The sequence below is a fragment of the Haemaphysalis longicornis genome, unplaced genomic scaffold (assembly GCF_048455015.1).
Source record: "Haemaphysalis longicornis isolate Haplotype H1 unplaced genomic scaffold, Haemaphysalis longicornis Haplotype H1 scaffold_23, whole genome shotgun sequence".
Classification (NCBI taxonomy): domain Eukaryota; kingdom Metazoa; phylum Arthropoda; class Arachnida; order Ixodida; family Ixodidae; genus Haemaphysalis; species Haemaphysalis longicornis.
In genome coordinates this window covers 6,062,363-6,088,111 of record NW_027526306.1, presented here as the reverse complement: position 1 = coordinate 6,088,111, position 25,749 = coordinate 6,062,363, and the positions used below count along the sequence as shown (strand labels likewise).

Genomic DNA, 25,749 nt, shown 5'->3' with positions numbered 1-25,749 from the left:
CGCTAGGAAAGTTCCCGCACCCCGAAGAACACGGCCTCTGGTCACCACAAGTGGACGAAAAAGATATTCAACAGGAAAAAATCTACTTATTGACGCACGTTTTCTCAAAATGGCTACGCGCACGAAATGGCCAAAGCAGGACGAGGAACACTTTTATTCGATGAAAAAGCACTAGGCCCACTTAGGGAGAAGATTAGTGGAACGGGAGGGGGCTTCGTGGTGTTATGAACCAACAAATTCTACACGTGTCGCATTCACTTCGAGTTCATGTTATGTTTTTGCCTACTTAAACCTATGCTGGAGGCTGTTCGATATGAAAGGGGCGCGAAGCTAAATAACAGTGATGGGATGTTCCCGCTGTACGTAAAAAGTTGTTATGGGCGCCAATGACGTTGACCACAAGGCCAACTGACTGCGATAGCGCAATTACTACACTTGAAAATGTGTTTAAGAATTTAAGAACGCGTTTAGAAGGCGAATGATAATTTGTTCGAAATGGCTCCTAGAAAAAAAATAGTTTTTGGCCAGGTTGATATCCCATTCCGCGGTAATAAAGTGACTTCTTGTGTGGTGGCATTCGTTATGCACTGGAATTTACTGCCAGCCTCTCACTTGTCGGTCTGAATATCGCCATCCTCAAGGCGGTTTGTTCGAACACGACGACTGCAAGCTAATTTCCTTTTTTAGATCATTTTTAATGACCAGTACGTAACTTCACAACATAAATAAATTTCATGAAGAAATATGTTGTTTTCAGAACAGGAGTTCAACGCATTCAAATGTATATAGGGGGGAAAAGTTTTCATAACCTTGATATGCCCTTTTCAGTCTAACGGGGTGGCCAGCTTTGCAACAATAATCGCAATGTTGTCGTAAAAATAGCATTATAAAAAGCCATTATATATGCATGTTACTTAACGTAATAAGTTTTACAGAGGCAGGAGTCTCTAACAGAATGTAGCGTTGGGCTCCAAAGAAAAAATAACGCGAGGGTTCTTGTCGATGTTCTGTTAACATTAAACTGCTCCGAGTCCCAGAGCAGTAAAGATCACCGTTGTGTTCGAGATAAAGATGGCCCCACTTATGTCTGGAAGTCCTTAGCCCTAAGGCCAGAAGAAAACACTTATCTATTTCCCAGTAAGGCGAAACATGTTTCTTCAACGGCATATAATCTTGAGCGCAATCTGATACTTTCCACCCTTCGTCGTTTCCAAACATTGATCTGATAGCGCGAGCAAGAGCTATAGTCTGTGAACGGAAGGCAGTCATTCGCTATAAAGGGCGTTTCTCCTCAGATCGCCACTCAGTCGTTCCACCTGTCCAAGCAGCGTCGCTCTGTCTGGTAGAAATGAACTCCCTGTGGTGTTTGTGCTTGCTCTTAACCGTATGCAAGTCTGTTGCTGAAAGTGGTAAGCTATTTTACCTAGCTCTCTTAACCTGATGTTTTCTTGTTCTCTTTCGCGAAGACACAATGCAAACGTTTTATATAGTTTTTTTTTGTACCTCGTCTGTAATGCGTTCGGGCAACCGTTTATTGTGCTGCTTATTTATTGCTACTGGAATGTCAAAGGAATGGCCCAAAGATTTCATGCCGCGCTGGGTACGTAACGTGTTTTTATGATGGCGACTCATATTTCTGAGAATTGAGGCACACACAAAAACAGGCCAAACATTGTTTCTCTTTATCTCTAGAAATTTGAATACTGTGCTACTGATGCCATCCAATTATGGTAATTCACCTGAATGAGAAGCGGGATGATTAAAGTTCGACTGGCGTGAAATTCTCGGCTCACACAGAGACAAATAGGAGCACAGTTCATAATTGTTTACCCGCGAGGTTTACCAATAGTCTCGTTACCCTATTGCCATATCGCACTAGGTGATCAAAACGAAAACGAGAAAGTACATGCTGAATTCCAGTGGTGAACCATATTCGGAATGATGCCAGTTGGGCAGAAAGCTGCTAGAGGTGCCTTGCTACAGACACATGCACAAGAACGTAAACATCTATAATGCCACGTGCCAAAAGCCAAAGGGACGAGGCTCCTGTCTATGGTCGTTATGTGAACACATAATTGTATTGCAGGAAATGAAAATCTAAATGAGCAGCACAAAAGAGAATCAGGCACAAACGTATCAACAAAAAACAAATACGAAACACACAAATCCTCACACTATCAACAAGTAGCTCTTAAGTTCTAAAGAGTCGTCTATCTTTAATTCGGCCTGCCATGCACACCTTTTGTCCCCTCGCTGCGCTACGTAACGAGGCAAGCCCTACCATGAGGGTAACGGGAACTTCGCTAGCGGGGATGGCGATATACAGTTGAGCGCGAAGCGGCTGGGCGATGTACCCGACCATTGTAGTTGGCTGCGCGTTCGTTGGCAAGTTCTTCTTGCTCGCCCTGAGGTCGCCAGGCCGCACCAAAGTCGCTGTTAGTTCCCCTCGCTCACCGTATCCACGTTCCGGGAGTTACCGATCCCGATACCAGCGATGTGAAGCCTCTGGTGCACTGGGCGTCACCGAAGACCATGATGCCAACGGAGCAAGTCCCCTGGAGTGATGGGTAGCATGGCACAGCAGTGCCAACCGATCATCTCCGGTTCGCGTTCCACACTCCGTCCGGTTGATGCTCGTCCTCCTCTTCAGCTGGCTTTTTCCCGTGTCAACACCTAATTCGTCACCACTTCAATTTTCTCTTCCTTTACATTTTCTTTCTTACGACCCTTCTGCATTTGAATGATTGACTGTGGTGCTTAACGCGCCGACCGGACGCGATGAGGCGCGCCGTAAAGGAGGGCTACGGATTACTTTTGACCACCTGGGGATCCCCTTCTGCATTTGTGTAATTTCAAAATTCTTCTTGTGATCTCTTCATTGGCTGGTTTCTCTTTATTATTTTTCCCCTTTCCCAATTTTTTCCGTTTGGTAATGGACAATCTCTTTTTTATCCTGGACAATTTCCCGGCGCCGGATTTCTAACCACGGACCTTATGTAGGCGAGGCTGAAGATCTATCTCTATGCTACCGCTAAAAAAGTCCGCTTGTTGATGAAATTGCGGAAGGAGTATTGCGGTGCGGCCTGATCCCGGAGACTATTGCCGGTAACGACCTCCCTCCCCAGAGCAGGATTGGCCACCCTGGTGCAGCATTAGCCACAACTTCCCATGAATACGCCAATTAACCCACGGCACTCAATCTCCAGTGGGTGCAAAGCAACCGACCACGACGGCGGTCAGACCTGTAACGCAGTATATACATACATACATACATACATACATACATACACATATATGTATATATATATATATATATATATATATATATATATATATATATATATATATATATATATATATATATATATATATATATATATATATATAGTGCTATGAATTCCTTGATCCGGACAGGCCGCCATGGGAATCTGACCGTGGCAACGTTTAACACAAGAAATTTATGTACCGAGGCGAGTCGGGTTGGTAAAGAAGTTAGAGGTCATTAAATTGGATGTAATAGGGCACAGTTAGGTTAGGAGGACAGGTGAAGCCTTTACAGTGCTGAAAAATGAACACACCCTATGTTGTCACGGTCTAGTGACAGAAGAGAACTGGTAGTGCGATTTCCAGTCAATTAAAGCATAGCTGACAACATAGACGAAACTACAGCATTAACGAAAGGGTATTATGTCTTGTAGTGAGCGTTATTAAGACGCAGAAACTCAAGGCGGTACAGCGCTACGTGCATCATCCAGTTATGACCAACAGCTGGTTGAATACTTTATGAAGATATGGATTGGGCAATGGCCAATGTAAAGATACAGTATACCCAAGTTATGGGAAACTTTAATGCTAAAGTAGACTAGAAAGTTGTTGTAGACAAGGAAGTTGGCGACTATATATAGTCTGAGTTGTAGGAATAACCGAGGGGACTTAGTATAATTTGCAAAAGAGAATAATCTCCGCATGATGAATACCTTCTTTGGCAAACGGTACAGCCGAAAGTGGACGTTCAGGAACCCAAATACGCAGCCTAAAAATCAATTAGACTTCATAATATGCGATGAACCTGGCGTAGTGCAGGATGTGGAAGTGCTCGGAAGGGTTAGGTGTAGTGACCACATGATGGTAAGATCTCGAATTACGGTAGATTTGAGGAGGGACCGTAACAGGCTAGTAGGAAAGAAGCCGAGCAATGAGCTAACGGTCAGACGTAAAGTACAAGAATTCAGGATCGCGCTGCAGAACCGATATTTTGCTCTTACCGAGGACGCAGAGTTTACAACACAGGAAGCGAACGAAAATCTTACACGCATTATCACGGAGTGTGAAATAGCAGTCGGAGGTAGGATCGCTAGACAGGATACTGGTAACCTTTCGCAGGAGACTAGATATTTAACTACGAAACGGCAAAGTACGACAGTCTCCACCCCAGCTGATGGAAAAGACCTAGCGGAGCTTTTGAAGTTAATCAATATGCGTAAAACAGCTGACATACGGAAGTATAATATGGAGAGGATTGAGCATGCTGTAAAGAACGGAGGTAGCCTGAAAGCAGTGAAGCGGCGTCTAAGCATAGAGAAAGATCAGATGTATTAAAGGCAATGTCATCGCAAACAGGGATAAAATAGTTAAAGTAGCCAAGGAGTTCTATAGAGATCTGTACACTAGCCTCGACATCCAGGATAATACCGAACGAGGAAGTAGTTCAGAGGAGATATACATCCCACCGGTAAGAACAGAAGAATTTTAGATCTCTTTGAAAGAACTACCATGGAGCAAAGCACGTGGTGAGGATCAGATAACACCAGACGTCCTGAAGGATTGCGGGCAAATTGTACTAGAAAAACTGTCAAACCTGTATACGCAATGCCTAATAACCACGCGTGTACCGGAAACTTAGAAGAACGCGAACATCATCCTTATCCATAAAAAATGTGACGCGAAGAACTAGAAAAATTACAGGCTTATCAGCTTACTGTCAGCCGTCTACAAGGTGCTTACAAAGGTAATCGCTAACAGAATTTCTGCTACCTTAGATTTCAGTCAACCTTGGCTAGGTACAGTGCCACCTGCGTCATTCGTCCTGGACATCCAAGAGGTTATACTTAATATCGGCCGCACCTATCATCGTCAGCGTCATCTGTCTTCTCCATGCATCTCTTTGGCTCGCTAACATATTGGTCTTGGCAGGGTTAAAAAAATCAAAGGCCCGGTCTTAAGAGAAGGATACTTAAACCGCGTATTTTTCTCCCGTGCATGTAAATGCGGAACATCCAAACTGCTTTGGCCGTCTCGGAATGGCGCAATAAGCTAGACGTCAGCTTCACAACACGAAAGCTCCAGGTTCGATTCCGACCACGCAAAGCGTTTTTTAGGCGTGTGCCCTTTTTGAAATCCATTGTGTAAGTTTGCTTTCATGCAATGAGTTTTGGCAAAATGAGGGTACAAGTGAGGCGGGGAAAGCTTCGCTTTGACCATAAACAGCCGCCTTAGGACTCTTTGTCAGCGTTTTCAATTATCGGCCTCTACAGAAGAGGGAGAAATGCTACCAGTTTATTAGGTGAACCTTACCTGGAACAATTGGTTAGCCTTCTATATACAAAAGATATAGATATACCACAACAGACGAAGGTTTGACGTAAAGTCAGCAAATGAGGGTGGCAGTAGCAGTTGGACATTAAGAGCCAGCAGTCAGCACTGAGTGAGGATGGACATTGTGGGACCATGAGCGGGTGGGCGGTCGAGGAAGAGGGGCGCGCGCAAATTCCATAGGTGAGCATACAGATTCCGAGAAGCGTCAAAACTTGAACATTAGGATTATACGGCAGCGGAGCCAATGCCACGGGGGAGGGGGGCAGAGCCTTGCTGAATATCTGTTGTAGGTGGGGAGGCACATATAAAATAGACCACTGCTTTCTTAATTATCTCGCGCAAAGCCTCAAACGATGCCGAAGTCGTGGTTCCAAAAAGCGCAGCGGTGTCTGGCCTTCAGAACCTAGCGGATAACTGACCCTATCCTTGAGCGCCGGTCCGCTTCTTCCATCGATGCGAGGGTGTCTCACTGGATTGGCTGCACAAGAAGGGACTCAAAGTCGTTGAGCTAATGACCCAGCGTTAGGACCTGGATAACACTAGCAAAATTTTGTGCGGTCAGCGCGTTGAACGCGAACGAAGAAATCCCTCTCAGCGCATGGCAGACTCGGCTTTCATAAGTCGTGCCTTCGTTTGCACGTCGACAATTTCTAGAACGTCCTCGATGAAAGAAGCATGAGGCTCACCGGGTCTTCGTGCACGCTCGTCCAGTTTCTTTCTGGTAGCCTCAGTAGGCGTCGGCGCTGAGCCGAAGACTTGGCGCAGCTGATAACTAAATCGCTGCCAGTCAGTGAAGCAATTCCACATGATTTAAAAAACATGTCCTCGCGACGTCGCTGAGGTAGAAGCAGTCGCAGCAATTTAAGGGAATCGTCACACCGATAGAAGGAGCCGACTCGGTCACAATTATCTAGCCAGTCTTCCGTATTGTCATTGCGAAGCCGAGCAAATCGAAATCTGGGGATCGCGCTGCCAGTTGGTGAATGTCCTGGCACCGATTTACTTTCTGGTGAGGCACCAACGGCGCTGTTCATGTCGGTTGAGTCACCTTGCGGCACAGCGAAGGTGGAACGCTGCACACGCAGACCTGAGCGGAGCTAAGACTGGGTTCGAGGTACGCAGTCTCAAAGCACGTTTTTTAAGGCGCAGGTCAGGAGTGTTGGGACACCGTTTCATTATGTAAACCTTGCCGAGAACAGTAGTGCAGCCACCGTAGGTTAAGCACGGATAAAGCAGATGGCGCTGAACATGATAGAAGGTGGACGATGGTGAAGTATAAGCTATTGGCGGTCCTTGGTGAACCAGGAACGTGGGACTGGTACATAGCCTTGGGCACTTACACACCGGAGGAAGACCACCAAACGAATAATCATGTCTTCGTTACACTCAGCGCTTACACATTATATGCACCAGAACTGGCGGTGCTTCTTGAGTAAACACACAGAGGGAACCACCTATGTAAAGAATGCCAAAGTTGGCATAGACAAGTTGTAGTGACCTTGTTTTAGTACGGAAGTAAGAATTTGGAAATTGTAGGCATAAAGAAAACCCCTCCAGATTTTCGTTCTTCCGCTCATCGTTCAGAAAAAAGGTTATTATGTCCCGTAACTGAGTTACAGATGGCTAAATTTGTCTCTATTTTTAAGGCCTTCATATGTATATAAATGTTTCCTACCAATAGGGCTGCTAGGCAGCGATGGTTCGATTCATATCGAAACGATGTAACATTTCCCGAAAATGCACGAGAACACAGCGTTTCGTTCGCCTAACGTTTGGAGATATCTGTTCTGTTGCAGACGCCTCGTGTGCCTATCATGACACACTCTTCGACATCGGACTGAGGAAAGTGTTAAACTCTAACGAGTTTAAGGAAATCCCACTTTCTGACATCCACGAACGGCTGGGAGATCTGTACAAAGTCGACCTGAGACTGTACACTGGACATCTCCGCTATCTCAACAGTCTCAAGAGGGCCGTCCGCAATTTCATACGGGTCACCGACGCCGGAATCGACGTAGTGTTTCAAGTGGAGGGGGGTCCCTTCCACATACAATACACTCGCGGTGCCGTGAGGTCCTTTCTTTTGGACGCTGACATCAGTGTCGACGTGTTTTTCCCGCTTATCGACATGGCGCTTTATGTACGAGAGTAAGTATACCGAACTCGTACCTTTTTAATGTGGGGGCCTTAAGTGGTAGTTTAGATGCGGAACGTCTTGCCTTGACGAGCGTGAAAAAAGGTGTTTTAAAATGCATAGGAAAGCTAAATATTGTTCTACTTTCGCCATACTATACTACACAAGGAGACGCCAGGATAATTACTCAATGGATGATCGCATCGGATACTATGTGACACTATGACTATAAGATTGTGTCATTGTAATGCCCGTATTTTTTCGACAAGCAGACAACGTAGTTGTGAACCTTAAATTCTCAATTAAAGTCTGATTCTTCTGCGTTGCTGCAGTCAGTCCTGTCGCATGTGCGTTGAATATCACAATGCACGCTTTCAATCGCCTAGGAAAGGAGCACAACTTGTGCTAAATAGATGTGTTAAGAATTTATCCATGCGAAATTTACCATATACTCCAGCGAAAAAAAAATGTGTGCATTGGAAACAAAACCTACCAATTTCTGTCTTTATTTTGTATTTCTTGATGGTATGCCCTTCCGCCTTACTTTTCCGTGACATTCTAAATAGGAAGGGCTTCTATCCTAGGGTTCGCAGTGACATTTCTGGAAGCAGTGTTATTGATCGACACATTTGGTTTTGCAGCGGTTTTATTTTCTGGCGATTCGCATGGAGCGCGTACAGGTGCAAATGTGTATTTTAGCCACAGGAAGAAAAAATAAATGCAGTTCAAGCAACCCCAAGTTCGGGGCAACATAAAACAGTGAAGGTCTCATAACCTCCATAATTGAAGATTTTTAACATGTAGCGTAGAAGATTCTCTTGATTCCAGGTACTAAAGATCCGTATGCTATTTTTATTCACTGTAGGCATTCTTAAGTTACAGGTGTGATATTCCCACAAGAGAAACGTTTGCACAACATAATAGACTGTTGCGCAGACAGAAAGAAAGCTTAAAATTTATATATCATTTATTAACAACCAGAAGGCCAGCATGGATTTACTCCACAACCCATGGTATCATGGTTCAGAGTGCAGTTTACAAGTAAAAGCACTTCAGATAAGTGATATAAAAAATGGCGAAGCTCGCACTAAGTCGCGCAAGGTTTCACCCATACCGACGCTTAAGAATTCACGAACGAGCTGAAGGACACACCACCACGCACTGAATTAGGTTTGAAATTGTATATTTACATATTCCGCCATCGCTTTTCACTGTGGTAGTAGTAGTCGTCGTATCCATCTATACCTTCGTCATCCTCACGCATGACTGGAGGGCAAGGATAGTTTTGTCCGCAGGATTTCACATTTCTCCAAAAGTAGAACACGACAGCATGCGCTAGAACCGGCGGCAACCGTCTTGGCGAACTGGGCGTCTGTAGCGCGAGAAGTTATGTGCTTCCCTGTTGAGGCACGGACGCATGTGAACTGTTTTCTTGGCATTTTTTGCGAGCGCCACGCGCAAGCCTGGCGCCCCTCGTAAAGCGCATCCCTTACACTGCACCCCGCATATATTACGGCCAGCAACAGTAGCTCCACTGTTAATAAATTACGAAAAACAGGACACGCTAATTGAAATACGAACAGATTTGTTCTAGCTCTTTTACGTTTGTATTTCTGCATATAAAAAGTTAAAACCAACCGGTTCCTCTCCTCCAACGCCTTAACCCACCTTATTAGGTGGGTTAAGGCGTTGGAGGAGGGGAACCGGTGTCCATTTCTTCATCGCGAAGGGGGGGGGGGGGGTCCTAAGGCCGGCTCTACGAAGAGACGGCCAGGTCCATCTTCTTCCTTAAAGTACTGAATAAAGGCGTGCCAGAGCGGTGCTTCCGATGGGCCCATGTGCGATGGGGGATCAGTCCACTCTTGGAAGGTACGAGGTCCATGTCCACCGAGAGAATGAAGACAAGTGGTATTTCAAAACAGTACGGCCACTGAGTGCACATTCGAACAAGAATAAATTTTGTGGGGCATAAGGGTTGAGTCCCCCTTCGCCTCCGCGTCTTACGCGTGGGGCCCCTTTCCCAGTGGATGAGAAGATAATCAGTTTCCAACTATATCTGTGAAGGGGTTTCGGGTTGACCCATGTGCGGCGGTCCGTGGGCCACGTGAGTACGACGTACGCTGTGTCCGGCCGCTCATAACCTCGCGCGAGTCCGCTTGCCGATAGCCCGGGAAGACAGCCTCGACCGCGTGACTCCAACAGGTACGGTGCGCACTGTTCTTGTCGAAGCTGTCGCTGGAAGCGGCCGCCGTTGTTCCCTCTTGTGTTGAGAACGCCGCGCGTCAGGCAACGGTTTTTAAATGCAGAGCATTTCAGTAACTCACGATGTCACCCTAGTTGTCCCGTCGTAGTCCGCACCGTCGTTGTCCGCACCGCTCCCCCTACACTATATAAAAGAAAATACTATCCGGCTCCTGGTTTCGATCCCTCGACCCTGCGGGCGGAACGCAATGTACATGGTGCTCTACCCACTGCGCCACAAAGCCGACACAGAATGGGACGCTACGAACGCGCCTTATATCGTTGACTCATTCAAATTACTGCTGACGAGCGCTCTCTCGTCAGCAGTTGCAACAAGTGCAACAACATTAACGTAACGCAAACTACTTAACGTCATGCGCCCCCCGGAAATGCTCTGCATTTGATCGTGCCCCTCGCGAGGGGGATGTTTCACTGCGTCGCCATGCGAACAGTTTGCCACGCTTTAGTTTCAGTTCTTTCTTTGCTGGGGTGCCGACGAGCGGCGCCACCTCCTCGCACTTCGCCGCGGGAGGATCCGCGGCGGGGCCGAGAGATGGTGCTGGCGTCTCCGCGGCCGCGTCTGCGGCCTCCGCGGGCACCGGTTTCTTTCTTCTCTTCGCCGCCGCTGTCCATTTAAATTCGCCATTTGGCATTCTTTTGTTTAGCCTCTGCAACTATTTTAAGTTTTTTTTCAGTATAGTTGCTGCCGCGGAGGAGACTAGCCCCTTCCGATAGCTTGCGTGAGCTTTCTTGTAGTCGGTAACCACCGTGCTCACCTCTGGCATGGCTAGGGCTAGCGCTATAGCTACCTCTTCTGCCACGGTCGGGTCCGTAATTTTCACCGACGCTTAGGTCTTCAGCTGATCGATGTCCGTTACGGCCACCACGGCCTTTGTTTTGTGTTTTGGGAGCGAGGTGTCCACGTACCGGACCCGGGGGTCCTCCTCCAGCTTCCGGGCCAGAGCTCTGGCCCGCGCCGTGCGCCTGCCCTCGTGCCGTTCTGCTGTCATGTTTCGCGGTAACGGTTTTGTTGTGATGGAGTCACGCCATCCCTGGGGGAGTGGTGCCTCTACCGTCTGGGGTTCAACCTGCCATCCAATCTCGTGTAGGACGGCTCTTCCGTGTTCTGTCCTGCTCAGGTGGACTCTCTGGTTGGACAAGTGTGCTTCGATGAGTTCGTCCGTGGTGTTTAGGGTGCCCATGTCCATCAGTCTCTTCGTTGACAAGTACATTGGGAGACCCATGGCTATCTTGGTGGCCTTACGCATCGCCGTGTCCAGCGCTTCCCTGTCCGCCTTCGTTAGCCCGAGGTACGGGGCGGAGTACGCTACGCGGGATACGACGAACGCCTGCACTAGCCGCAGGGCGCCTTCTTTCACTCAGCGGTTGCGGTTTGCAACTATACGTATCATGCTTGCGATCTGTTTCGTCGAGTGCTTGATCTTGGTAACAGCGGCCGATGCCTTTTTATGCTTCACCCTTTGACTTCATGCCCCTTGCTAGTGCAGGTGATTTCAATTGTTGGTTGATCGGTCAGACTTTGGTCGTTTCCGGTCGTAACCGGAGTCGACCACCCTCAGCGCTTTGGCGGCTGGCGCCGTTGAAGTACATGTCGCTTTCTTGCGCCACGCGTTTAACCTGAGTGGGTTGTTGCGTAGGGCCCTGTAGGTATGCCCTGTTTTTCTGAAGCCTAGTTGTGTGTACCAGAGCCGTTCTCTTGCGGCTTTCCAGGCATTAAACGCAGTTCTTCAGTGCTATCTAGTGCTCTTCGAGTCACGGCCCACGCATGACGAGAGCCGAACCTGCCTGACAGCTTGGCTCGCTCGAACCGGTGGTTGGATTCTTTGCAGCGATAGCAGTGTTAGATCGTGAACTCCCACAAATATATTCGGCGGTTCGTATCTTATCTCATCCGCAGCTGTGGCTCATGCGAATGAAATTCTCAGGTTTAAGTTGTGAAAAAGAAGGAAATGATCTGATTGTGGGGTTTAACGCGCCGACGCAACGCAGGCGATGAGGCGCGCCGTAGTGGAGGGCTCCGGATTAATTTTGACCACCTGGGGATCTTTATCGTGCGCCGAAATCTCGTACACACGGGCGTTTTTTGCTTTTCGCCTCCATCAGAAAAGCGGCCGCCACGGCCGGGAATCGAACCCGCGACCTCGTGCTCAGCAGCGCAACGCCTTAGCCACTGAGCCACCGCGGCGGGGAAAAGAAGGAAATGAGGTGAAAATATGCAGTCCGCAAAAAAAATCAATAAACCGAGGAGGGCGTAAGGAATATTACAAAAAGCTATTTTTTGCATTTGATGCGGTCCACGACTTTCACACAAAAATTTCTACACCGCTGACATATTTCTCTTTTATTAAATGGAAGTGTCCAAACACATCGTTTCTGCACATGCGCTATTATCTTTAGCCCTCTTCCTATCGTCGGTTTTGGGGATATCCCAACCTGAAGATCCTACATGTGGTTTTCAGTTTTTTATGCTATGTTTTGACGGTGGAGTGAATAATGTCATTTATCGGCTTCCACCAGTGAAGCTAAATGCGGCTGAAACACCAAATTGGTTTAAACCCCAGCTGATAATTCCCTGCGGGCTACTCAGTTATTTTTCTGTCGGGCACTATTCCAAGGACATTTTCACATTGAACAAAAGGTCCGCAAAGTAGTAATTCCTTGCTTTGAATCGAGTACTTTAATTATTATTCCTTCGCACTGCGGATTGAGCCTGCCGCCTCCACGTCGTGTTAGCCGGTTCGGAAAGAAGGCCAATACTACTGTCTGTTCCTGATTTTGCTTTTTATAGACACTCAATAAGTGCTCCTAAAAACTAGGAAAGCCGAGGTTACATTAATATCGAGGCTTAGGCTTACGATAGTCGGACAGAGACGAAGAAACACACAACGCGAACGGGTAAGCGAAATCCCGCAATGTTCACTTTCTAGGGCTTTGTGTTCACGCAGATAGAGAAGCAGTAAGAGACGAGTTCTCAGCTGCCCCACAGTGCTGAATGCATAAATATGCTACCACTCCTGCCTTGGCTGCCAACAGGTGGTTAGAACTATGTAACAAATATATTAGGAATACCAGCTGTAGAAGTCGTGGCCGTGCATCACTCGAGAGCCTAGAGAGAGGAAAGCTACACTATCCTCTCTCTCTCTCTCTCTCTCTCTCTCTCTCTCTCTCTCTCTCTCTCTCTCTCTCTCTCTCTCTCTCTCTCTCTCTCTCTCTCTCTCTCAGTTCTGATTAACATAAAGCACCGAATTTGAACTCGGCCCATGACTAAGATGGATGGATGAATAGGATGAATAAGCCCATGAATACTTCCTCCCTCTACATGCGGTCGGTGATTGCCCCAATTGGTGGCTCAGGTTTATGGATTTTTTCGTTTATGTGTAAAGCAGGCAAAGTTACCAGTCGAGCTAGTCAGTATCAGTAAGTAAGAGCACGGCCGCTCGATAGGAACTATGTCCGGCCTGCCGAACGCGCTCCTCCTCCGGTGTTGGCATTAGTTTCCCTTTCCGCCGCAGCGTCAGTCGCGGCGCTAATCATCGGTGAAAGAAGAGCGGCGCCTGCCGGCCGCGGTCATGGGTTTTATTGCGGTGTGAGTTGTTCATGACTGTACCGTCGGCCGAAGTCAGCATCTTCATAATTTATAATAATATGCGGTGATACGTGAGGCAGAAACTCACAATATAGGCGTCACGGACTGACTAGTATTTCCGAAGTAGGCACAGCGCTGCAATTGTTTTCCTTTTAGCGTGCCGCATGCGACGTTAGCAGGTGGCGCATTGCTAACGTCGAGCGCAACAGGCGGATTTATTTCTAAAGACTTTTCCAGGGGTTTCACGAAAAATATTTAACGTGGCAAGCTTGTCTGAGCAACCGCATTTCTGTTTATTACGTAACAGTTTATAACTTGCGCTTACGTAAAAATCACATAAACATTTCATGCTTATGCCGTACACGCCCGTTTCTCAATGCGCGTTTGACAAATGTGGCTGGATATTTTCACACTTTGCTTTAACTGCGTTTTCAAAGGAAACTGCAATAACCTTAATACCTTTCAAGGTCCATTGGCTCATTTGCTTTGGAAATATTGTTAGACTGCGCGTTAGGTTACAGGGTACACAAAATTATGGGGGACACTCGAAGGGAGTGAAGAGAGCGAACGCAACTATGAACTGATTTATTGCAACAAGAACACTATTTACATGGGAACCAAAACACAGAAATGAGTACAGGATGAAGCTGGAATGGTGTAAAACTGTGGCAGTTTTTCTTTTATTTACACCAGTTGCACAACGTTATATGCAGTTGTAAGGTAAATTAATCTGCATTAAATTGCTGGGACATAAAAAGGTAAATATAATACAACCTTTAAAAGGGGATTTATTGGGTTTGTCAGAAAATATGTAAGACCTCTTCGCCTACGGTTCACCGGCAATCAGCTTTACAAGCGGAAAGCCTTTGGCGAGGAATGCTTTCGCGAAAGCTTCAGTAGATTCTCCAAAGAGCTATTTACGTCGCCAGCCCAGTTGGCAAGAAGCGGCCTCAATCGCTTTTTTAATAACATTTCGCACAGCTCACGACAGTGGTACGGGTCCCTGTTTCTGGCGCACCACATCAGCGGACAGTCTGCGAGGTGTGGGAATACGGTGTTTGAAAGAAGCTTAAAAATTTGTCCGCTGTGTCGAACTGCCTGTACAGCGCGATCCTCGTCGAATACTTCTTCACTTGTTCGCGTAATTCGTCGGAGCGTTCCTGCAGTTTTTGTAGTCTTTCGTTTAGCCTGTTTACTGTCATTTTAAGCCGGCGGGCATTTCTCTTGGTGTTATCGAAAAAGCCTGTCACAGAGAACGAAGTCTGCTATTCTCGAGTCTCAAAATTACGTTGGCCGCATGATTGCATGTCCGTGAGAGCGTACAGGATTGGGTCTGCCTCTGTGGGTGAGTCCGGTTGATCTCTTTCTTCATTCCCAGTTAGGCCCAGAATTGAACGTTCAATCGCTTCATTTTCTGCAACCATTGTTCTCCCTTGCACTTGATTGCGTACTTGAGATGCCGACGCACACGCCTCGAGCAGCTGCCGAACAAGTGCCCTCCTCCTTTTTGGCATTCTCGGCTCCATGTAGGTTGGGTACGACGGAAATATTCTGGACACAGCTGTTGGCAGCAACAACTTGCGCTTCAATCCCACCGTGTCGATCTGGAGCTTGGCTTCCATTGGCTTCCCTTGTCGATCCCTTGGCGGGAGATGATGTGCAGCCAGGCATCTCGGAGTCACTCCTTGGCTGGAAACTCGTGGTAGCAACCGTCCAGGGTTTTCGAAGAATTTGACTTGCAGCGCGGCACGCAGCAGTTTTGGGCATTGCATAGCCAGGAGCACACTAGTACGCTATATTACGCACGCAGTGCGCGGAATTCTGCGAAACGAAAAGTTCAAAGCACTCACGAGAGCTTCAACACTCCTGCCGCTGCTGCTTTTCGCGCACAAACCGGAGTTTGCGCCGATATGTGGCACCCCACCGCGAGTACAAGCGGACAGCGTAAACTTCGCTTCCATGCCCTCGCCCCTTGCCGACGCGCGATGCTGCAATCCTTCCAACCGTGTTGCTTGCCCGCATTAATTCCGGTTCCACCCTCCTGAAGTTAACATGTACAGATTATTAAAACTGGAATCTGAGCTAATTCAGAGCTGTTCATAATAAAAAACGACAAGCTGCGTAAATGCTAAGCAACATAGAATCACGCAAAAATACACAAGTTCTCACTTCCAAGCAGTTTTTAAGAAAACTATGAATATCCACCCAAGCGGCCTATCAGACTTCACACATCAAATTTAACAGATGCGGGACACTCGAGCGCACAAGGGAAATCAAACCCCGATTCAAACGAAATGCGGAAAGAAGAAAGCAAATCACGAATACATTACCGATAGTACACAGTTTTTCTCACGCAAAGCAATCAGGTACGCAGCGCATGCATTTTACGTCCCGGTTTAGCGAGTAAATAACCGGTTTACTAATAAATGTGACCTTCTACAATTTTTCGGTGATGGGGATATTTGGTTGGAGTAGAATTACCGTGCCTGAATTCAACCATGAGACAGCCCTGGGGCTACTGAGCCCGTGTTTTGCAAGGTTTTAAACACAGCCGTTTTAAAATTGTCCTTCAATTAGCACGGTGAATGGCAGCAGTAATGGAGTTTTATTTTCCAGCACAAACAGGCTGCAGTGCTTAAACCAAATTGACATTGTAACCTGTTGTACAGTCATAATCCCGAACATCGCGGGAACTTGGTTGCGGGAGCGGCCGCATCGCACTCGTCTTTTTAAACCACGAACAAGAATTACCGCCATCAAACAGATCAAATTCTTAGGCATTAAAGACATATCTTTGCCGTAAATTGTGGTGCTATTATTTTCCAGATACGTGCATTAGAACGCGAGTTAACGAGGTTTAAAGTAACGATAATCGTCGATATTCTATAGGTGCCCCGAAGCGAGGACCGCGGGAGCCGTCACCGATGTGTGGCACCCCCGCCGAAAGTAGCGGCGGCAACTGACAACTCCACTGTCACGCGTCTGTCCAGTGGCGGCGCGTGAATGGGCAGTCCGGACCTTGTTCCCATCGATAGGCCCACCTTGTTTAAATGCTTGGTATATTACTTGCTAGTATTGCGAATAGAAAAAAAAAACAATACTGAAAGAGCACTCTGATGCTATGGCCGTCACGCTCTCTGCTCTAAACCAAAACATATCTGGAAAACCTGAAGATCGCACTGACATTCGTCCTTATGTGTTAGTTTTCGACAATACCAGCTCCGTTACCTATGTGGAGAACGAATTCGCTGTGTTAATATCCCCATTGAGAACCAACGAAGAGTTTCCTTTAGGTTGTCGCAGCCGTTACCACGTCTTTATTTATTCCCGGTATTAAGAAAATTGGGATGTCTGCCCGTTTTGTGTGCTGCCGCGGTATCTCCAACTAAATTGCCGTTTCCTGCAATTACACACGCAGGCCGAGCCCGACAAATCTTCAGCTCCAAGTATTCGCGTTAGACAACAGTCGTGCTCATGTCACCATCCACAACGAAGGCGATTATAGTTTTTGGTTCAACCTGGCTAAGAATTTGAAAAACGACGACATCGAAAAAAAGGTCTCCGGAGAGTTGGGGTCCATGCTCCATAAACTCGTGTACCAGTTTCTAGGCATGGTGGAGCTCTACGCCAGGAACGGAACCAAAATCGGAGGTGCGTACTTTATATACTTTCTCTCTGTTCGGTATCGAAAAATGCATTATGCAATGTATTTCTGGATGCTTAAATTGGTGTGATTGTTTAGCCGACTATGATCCTCTTAGATGAGGACAGAGTGTTTCACCGAGCCAGAGTTCAGAGAGTTGTAACTGCGACTGTTTCAAATGCTGCACCAAAAACCATCTCATGCCCAATCCCTTACCCATTTGCTCACATATGGCTCAAGTACACGATAAATGTCCTAGAATAGCCAGACAAAGCCCGCCACCTAAAGGAGTGTTTTCTTGTTCGTACCCTTGCTCACTCGGTGTCGTACTTGATCGGAGCCTTACCTTATGAGATGCTGACTCAAACTGTCTGCGCTGAGTTATTCGGCATATCTGTACAGTCGTGTCTCGTTTTTGAGCACTTTCATCATTTCCACAAAACGTTCGCGGTTACTTTCCGATGGCAACACTAAACAAGACAACAACATTGTCCAAACGGGTATAAGCAAAGCGGCTTTTCATTCGTTTATGTGCCATTCACCGTAGTTTGCATGTTTTCCTGTGCAATTTTGCACTATGTAATAGATGTAGAAGCGTGATAACAAACGGAGGATTTTTTTCTTGGGACAAAATTTTGGCATCGTGTTCTGTGTGACATAGCAGAAGACGCAGGGCCTGCTGAAAGAAATTCGGCTGCGCAGTTACAAAGTCTCAAGTTTTACACAATAGCAGTGCCCTATTCGAGTTAATCGAGCCAAAATACACCATTGTTTCAGAAAAATAAACGCACCATATCAGCGTACTATAGCATGGTGCCTGCAAAATAACGACAGAACATGCCGCACGTCAACAACAGTAAAAACAGTAAAAGTGTAAAAACAACATTTTCGGTAAATTTTCCCCGCCGTCGCCGCACTTATCCATAGCAGAAATTTCAAGCAGAGACCATAAAACCTACGGTTTTTTTTTTGCTCTCATATTTTTTCAATAGGTTTCCTTAATGCGCGATCTAAGATACTACTATGTTCTAATGCTTTGGAACTGACAGTGTCTTCCTTATTCCCGTTATTGCTAAAAATAATACTGCAACTGAAAATTAACACTGGCATGTCAGAAGAAGCACATTTTCTGAAGCGCGAAATAGCAAGAATTTCCAGATTTACTAAGAAAACAATATGGAATTTTTGTTCACATCAAACATTGCCCCGTATAAAAACAATCATACCAGTTTTAATTCAAATAGAAAAAAGTAGACTAAGTAACAAGAAAAACAGGCGGAATAACTAGGATTGACCATCCCCTTTCCCTCCCGGCATTTATTATATCTCTAAACTTCTTTTCTTTTATGGCTTCCCCATGCCAAAGCCATTGTAAACACGCGTAAGTGTACAATTGTAGTTGTGCATACATTACCATTTTATATCGCCACTTAAATGGTGGCGGGCAGCCAAAGCAGCCAAGACTGTGTTTTTTTCAAAGTTCCCGGTCATGCCAGTGCTAACGTTGTGCAGCCCAAACATCTGACATTTCTCGATATTCTCTTTTCTGATACAAAACACGTTCATGAGTGCCAGAACTGAGTTGTCAAAGAAAACAAAGGGGAGCATTTTTAAACATAACCTGGCTGCCTTTTGTGTTTCACTTAAATTTACCAATCCTTCTGGATGCAAAAAAATGAACACACGAGGTGTTGTCATTCAAAGTCCACACAACGATGACACACGTAGTATAAAAAATTTTTTTAAACGCTTAGCATCGTAAACTGTAGCGGAAGTTTGGAATATATCTAGGCGTATATGCCATTAAAAGAAGTGTCAAAACCACTTCCTCTCAGAGCATTCTTATGGTAAGCGGCGCTATCAGCTCGGAAGGAGTACTTCTGTGCCCGCAGGCAGGGCAGATCGTGCAGTCGTCAGCACCTGTGTTCATACAATGTGTTCAAGCCGTTGCCGGGACATATGCCTCCCAAATCACTGTGATACGGAATGACTTGCTCTAAGAATTAGAACTTTTAGTCCATGCAGAACATATTAGGGACAAGGCCGCCATACTAATGATAAAAGTTCTTGGTGAGCGTCCAGGCGCATCGTTGGTGGTCACTTCACTTTGTGTACGTGAAGTGTGACCTGTAGAGACCATGAAGCCAGATTAAAACTGTTTCGTTTAAAAGAACTAATTTTTGGTAACTCATTCGACATCATTTCAGCTCACCATGGTGTTTTAAACCGTGAGGGTGTAAAAACGGAAGAAAAACTTCCAAGCAACGCGACGTCAGCGCTGATGAAACACAGGAAAAACAGGTACCTAATCATCAGTTTGACAAGAGCAGATTCGCATTGCAGTAGCATGATCAAACGGGGCTCGTCTTTGATAACTTATTAAACATCATTTTATCTCAAGGCGTTTATATAGCCCTCAGAGTTATGTAAAAGAGTGTAAGAACGAAAGAAAAACATTCAAACTTTGCGCAAAGCCACGTCAGCGAAGGCAATAATAGCGAACAGAAAATTAGGCAAATTTAGGTCTGGGTGGGGTTCAAAATAGGGACGTAAAGAATGCCAAACTAACAGGCATTCGTCATACCGCCACATTACTTTTTTTGGTCAAGTTTATTACTTTAAAGTAATAAACGCGCAGCTCCCCCTGAACAGTCAGTAGCAAACACACATGGATAGATAACTGGCACATACTTCAGGCTTCTTAAATACATACTACAGTCTCATTGTGTATACCAATGCACTTACAATGTTGCTTACCAGTTTGACACGCCAGTTGCGTGGCGAAGATGGCCACCCACCCGTAGAGTAACGCCCCAGAAATATGCAACATGCGGGCAAGGATGTTAAGCCACGAAGATTCCGTTGCATACCAATATATTGTGTACCCGAAAACGCATCGAAGACGTATATAATATAAGACCTAAATTCAAGCATGGCAAAACTTTTCTCAAAGCAGCATTCTTTAGGCCCGCAGCTGCCCTAAATACACGCGCTTAACTCCCCTACTTCTGAATGCGAAAATGTGTTCAAATTCCTGGTATCGCTGCTCGTAAACTTCGGCGTGGGACCTTATTTTGGCCCCGTGCTCAAGCAACCCAACGTGCACCGTTTTGAATGTTTCCTCGGTTTTTATATAGGTAATCTATACGGAGTGCAGTTGCAGCGAGGCAAACTTCCCAATAGATTGAACACACTTGCAGTCGCAGCAGAAGTTCTCCATTGGCTAATTTTCAAAAACTGAAAGACTTAGAAAAACATGGGCACGCGAGAGGCAAGTTGTGATCGTCTTCCCGGAGAGAAGGACTGCCCCTTTCATTCGCAAACATTTTACGGCCACAGCAAAAATACACGTTTCAAACTGCAGGTAGTCTTTCTTACCGAAGGGGGTTCAGGCAACAGCCTTGTCAAAACATCACCGCACAGAAAGTAGGAGCTCACATACGGGGTTTACTCAAGCAGTGGAAACAAAAAATAAATGGCACAGGAGATATATTCGCCACAGCAATTCAATGTCTGGAGGCTCACGGCAGGGCAGGACGGATGGCTGACCGCTTGCTGTCGTGCAGGCTCCTTGAAGGTGGCTGGCGGCGGGTTGTAACTCCGGTCTTGCGGCGCTCCTGGCTGGCGACTTCACCGCTGACAAGCGCAGCTGCGCTTACCTAGTGTTCGAAGTACGTGCCACACTTCCTTCCATCGCACAGCATTTCAATTGTTCTTTCACAGATGGCAGGAGAGGTGGCACGCCGCATTACGCGAGTGTTCACAGGGAAGAATCCCTACAAAACCGACGCTTTGTTGCGTACATCATATCAGTGTTGCACACGTTCCTCCAAAATAGGAACGACAGCTCGTTCCTCGTTCCTTGCCAATTATGAAACGAGTTCCCGTTACAAGTTCCTTTATTGCGAAAGGAACACGTTCAAGTTTCACTTCGAAAATTGGAACGTGTCGTTACAATAACGCTACAATTAGGTTTTTAAATTAAAATATAGTGTCGGATAATCCTGGGTCGAAATTAAGTGAGACATTTAAAACTCACATCGAACTAAGTATATTACACGAATATTAACACCACCGGCAGCAGATTATCTGGAGATAAAGATAATCAAAACAAACGCTCCTAGGCGAATTTTTTCAGGGAGCACCGGACAAACTCCAGACGGCTCGAGGACATTTCGGTGCAGGATATTTCGGTGCGGAAATTTCGGTGTACGGACGTATCGGTGTACAGCAATATCGGTGTACGGGCGTTTCGGTGCACGCACATTTCGGTGTACGAACATTTCGGTGTACGGACATTTCGGCGACCAAATTATCCGGTGCTTGCCTGTTTGCGACAGCCATTATATTTTTATTTCCGCTTAACCTTGGTTATGGACAACAATCTGGAGCAGTGAATTTATTTTTTTGATTGATGCCATGTTCGATCTTTGCCAGGTATTTTTAGAAATTCTGCATTAATGTATTTTTGTTTATTACCTCTTCCTGGGGACACCTGTTATGCAGCGATTGAATTCTTTAGCACACGTTTTTTTTTTTTTCATTTATGACAGGTTGTTAATTTATATTCGCTGTTTTTAGCTAAGACAATTACCTGTGTTTACGATGGTCTACCGCCTCTATTGTATTTGTTTTAAATTACACACCCTCAAATTACATAAATTAGATGCACACTCTCAATATCCAAAAAGTAACAAACATTAGCTAGCCCCCCAGAATGAAGAAAACCTTATGAAGAGTATTACGTAGGCTGGGCTGCCTTGCTAAAATGAATTTGCGAACACTGGTCTAGGATATTGTCGGGGAAGAAAAACGGGCTTTTTGGAAAACAGCCGCAGGTTCTAAAGTCCTAAATGCTGATTTAGCGCGTACCGGTTGTGCATACAAATTCCACCCATTGTGTTCGGGACAACCAACCTTCGTTTAATGTTTACAAGCCTACATTTACATTTTAATTCTTTGTTCTAGCGCCCCTCCCTCCTTCCACCTCCCGCCTGTACGCTCGAATATCGACCAGATTTCTTTTTCAGCCATATTATTTTCAGTTTCTCCTGAAAACCCTACTGGCGTGGGGGAGTTACGGTCTCCGAAGCGTCACCGAAGTGATTTTTTTATTTTTTTTTTATTTAGAACATACTGCTAGCCTCTTAGTGGAGGCTTTTGCAGGAATTGGGTGATACATTCAGAAGAATGCAATAGCACACTTCGCGTTTAAAACAGAGAAAAAGCTTTACATTCAACATGAGCCCACGAAACCTCTCTAACGTGACACAAAAAGCCACCCAAAAAGCCGCTGAGAACACATTGGGCACTATCGTTTGCTGTCTACGCCCTTCCGCGCGTCGCGGTCATATCGACGGCGCCCCCACTCCAGGAATCGCTTTTTCTCCGCCTTCAGTCACCCCCTTGGGAATTAACTCATCAAGTCGCGCATATCATGGACACCCCAGGTATACATCGCTTCCTCTCATTATACGGAGCAAAAATATGAATAGGCTAGTGTGACCAGAGCGGCAACAGTCGTCTTCAAGTTTTCGAAGTCCAGTCGACGCAATGGTGAAGCACAAGTGACACCCCTCTCTCTCTCTACTTAGGGGGATCATTGCCGGCGGGGCTCAGCTTCCCCTGCCCTAGGTAACGCCACCGTAAGTGCGATCGTTGGTTTCTTAGTTTTAAGTAGAACTGACACCGAATGCAACGAAAGCGAGTTTGATTCAGAGAATAATTAAAACGAAATGCACACGCGCCTAATCGACCTCGTTTTTCTGGTGTTGTTTTTTCGCGGACGTATTGCTGGGGGGGGGAGGAATATACTAAAAACAGCAGCGTCTTCCACCGTTGGGTGAAGTGAAAGGAAAGCGCTCTGCTAACACTTAAAGTATAAGGGTTGTTCACATGAATGTTAAAATAACAAAAAATGGTTGAACGGGTCCAAATTAACAACTTTAATTTTTACCATCTGCTACAGAAATTGGGTTTCACGTGGCAATGCTCCGCCAAGGTTTCGTGTTCGTTTCCACGAATGGCGGCGCAAGCACAAGTCTCGAACGTAAAATCATATCAAATCACGAAATTACAATATTAAAGCTAAAATGTTCAAAGAATGCCTGGGACATCCCCTCACTCAAAATGTCTGGGCCAAGACGTCGTGCACCAAAATGTCCGTGAACAGAAATGTCCACACCGAAACGTCTTGAACCGAAAAGTCCGACACAGAAATGTCCGGATCCCGTTCAGCAGTCGGTCCGTTTCGTTGGCTACGTTGTTAACGCGTTGACCGGGACCGGTGTGCTCATGAGCGCGCGGAAGGGGGAGGCACGGGCATGGCGGAGACAGGCCCGCGGAACTAAACCCTCTACCGCGACGAATGCCCAAGTGCCCAGCCGAGTCCCGGTCAACCCAGTAACAACGCATACGACAGAACGGACGGACTGCTAAAATTATTGGTTCTTTCCCCGCCAGGGAGCAATTCTATCGGCCAGACGCGCATTCTGGCCTCCCCAGACAAACGGTGAAGGGTGAAAAGAATTCTCGCGGCTACACTATTCACCCGTCGAACGCCGCGTAAGCAACCAGCATGAAAGCAAGCACAAGCTGCGGCCTGCTGCGTGGTTATTCTTCTGCCTTTGACCTTCGAGGAAGCACGTACGGCTTAAGGGCGAACAAACTGACCATCTTATAGTAGAAGAAACGCCGTGGCGCTTTGTGGATTTTTGTACATGAGCTTTGGCATCAAAAACAGCCAAATCCTAGCGATGTAACGGCAGGAATGCCATTCCTGCCGTTCCTTTAAAAAAAATCGCGCCAATCCACCCCGTGAATGTGGTTGGAAAGCAAAGCTGTAAACGGCACGCACAACGATTACCCATGCGACGTCACTTAAATTCACTCACGTCGCTCTACAAATAGTAAAACCAGAGAGAAGTGAAATACACTTAACCACATCACTTATTACGTCAAAGAGATTCTTGGTAAGGTTAAATCAATGCATGATGCTTGAACGGTGGTTGGTTGAGTTGTATTGGTGTAGCACAAGAGTGGAAAGTTTTTTTATAAAATTAAAGTAAGATACAACACGGTGTTAGACGATCGGACTTCTCCGTCTCTGCGCCGCGGACGGAGGCAACGAGATTTGCGGCAGAGACGGAGGAGAGCAGGAGGAGGAAGAAATACTTCTGTTCAGATTTCTGAACGGCCCAGAGTGCAGCCCGGGAGGGTGATTCATTCTTCTGTGGGGCCCATACGCAGTCTGCGCGGCCTATGTTCTGTCCACTCGCTGAAGCTGGGTAGGTAGAGAGGGCCTGGACAGCAGCATCTCCAATTGCTCTGGTTGGGTAGTTGACGGAAAGAGAGGAGGGTGCTCAAGGCTAAAGTCGCACACCCCGATTACGGGTCGGAGTGTTCCTACATCTGAGCAAAATTTACATTCAGCGTCGTAGCGATTCGGATGCATTAAGGGAAGACGCGTAGGCTGAGGGAATCAGCCCGGATTGTATCAGCCGTAGGGTAGTTGTTCTCTGGAAAGGACATGGTAAGACGAAGGTACGGTCTGTCTCAGAAGGCGATAATGCTGGGTTATCTCCCTGAACGTGACAAGCGGGTGACTGTCCTCGTGCAGCTCCATAGCACGGGAGGTAATAGCGCAGGCTTGATGGGTGGGCGTATTCGTTGCCCTCCATTGAAGCGTGAGGGGGTGTCCAGATGAGCTGAATGGAACCGTTTGGGGAGTGGTTTTTTAGCACGCGCAGTGCAGGTCAGGACACCCAACCCGACTGGTAATGCCAATAGGCTTGCTGGGAATCGGTGACTACCCTCCGAACCCATGGTTGAGTGAGAGCCAGGGTGATGGCTGCCTCTTCTGCTGCCGTCATTTCTTGGGTCCTAAGCGAGATATACGCAAGGAGGTTGGTTCTGGATGTAGCCACGATGATGGCGTATTGCTGCCCTCGATGTTTGGAGGCGTCTGTGTGGATAACTGCATGATCCCCACCGAGGGTGGTGTTTAGCGCTTGAGCCCGTGCTTTCGGTGACCCTGGTCATGTGAGGGGCTCATATTTCCAATCGACGCGAGCATCCTTAGTTTCAGTCGCCAAGAGCCTGGGAGTATGTCAAGCGGAGTGACATTCTGGGCTGCCCAGCCAATCTGGTGAAGCATGCGGTTACCTACCCCAGTTCTTATTCGGACCTTCTGGTTAGAAAGATGGCCTTATATCAGGTCTTCCACCGTGTTGTGGAGCCCCGTGCTCAGCAGTCTCTGTGTGGACGCACTCATGAGAAGACCAATGGCCTGCTCGACTGCCTTTCTAATCATTATATAAAGCATCTCTATGTCCTTCTTGTCGAGAAGAAGACAGTGGGTTGACGTAAGTGACTCTCGAGAAGACAAAAGCTTCAATTTATCGAAAAGTTACGGATTCCTTTAGGCCTCGCTACTTGGTGGCAACTCGCCTGATCCTGTGTACGATTTGATTAATGCTGTTTTTGAGGCGCTGCAAGGAGACGTCACTCTTGGCGTTAGCCTGGAGATGT

At 46.6% G+C, this 25,749-nt stretch overlaps 1 protein-coding gene across 1 annotated transcript in view; it reads left to right on the top strand.

Annotated features, from left to right (window-relative positions):
* The first annotated feature begins 1,279 nt into the window (after positions 1–1,279).
* The window catches only part of LOC144172530 (uncharacterized), a 28,645-nt gene continuing 4,175 nt past the window's right edge, over positions 1,280–25,749 (top strand). Inside the window, exons 1-3 of the mRNA XM_077701206.1 lie at positions 1,280–1,409; positions 7,392–7,743; positions 16,996–17,228. Coding sequence (XP_077557332.1) covers positions 1,349–1,409; positions 7,392–7,743; positions 16,996–17,228 — 646 coding nt within the window. The 5' untranslated portion in view covers positions 1,280–1,348. The remainder of the gene's footprint in view (positions 1,410–7,391; positions 7,744–16,995; positions 17,229–25,749) is intronic.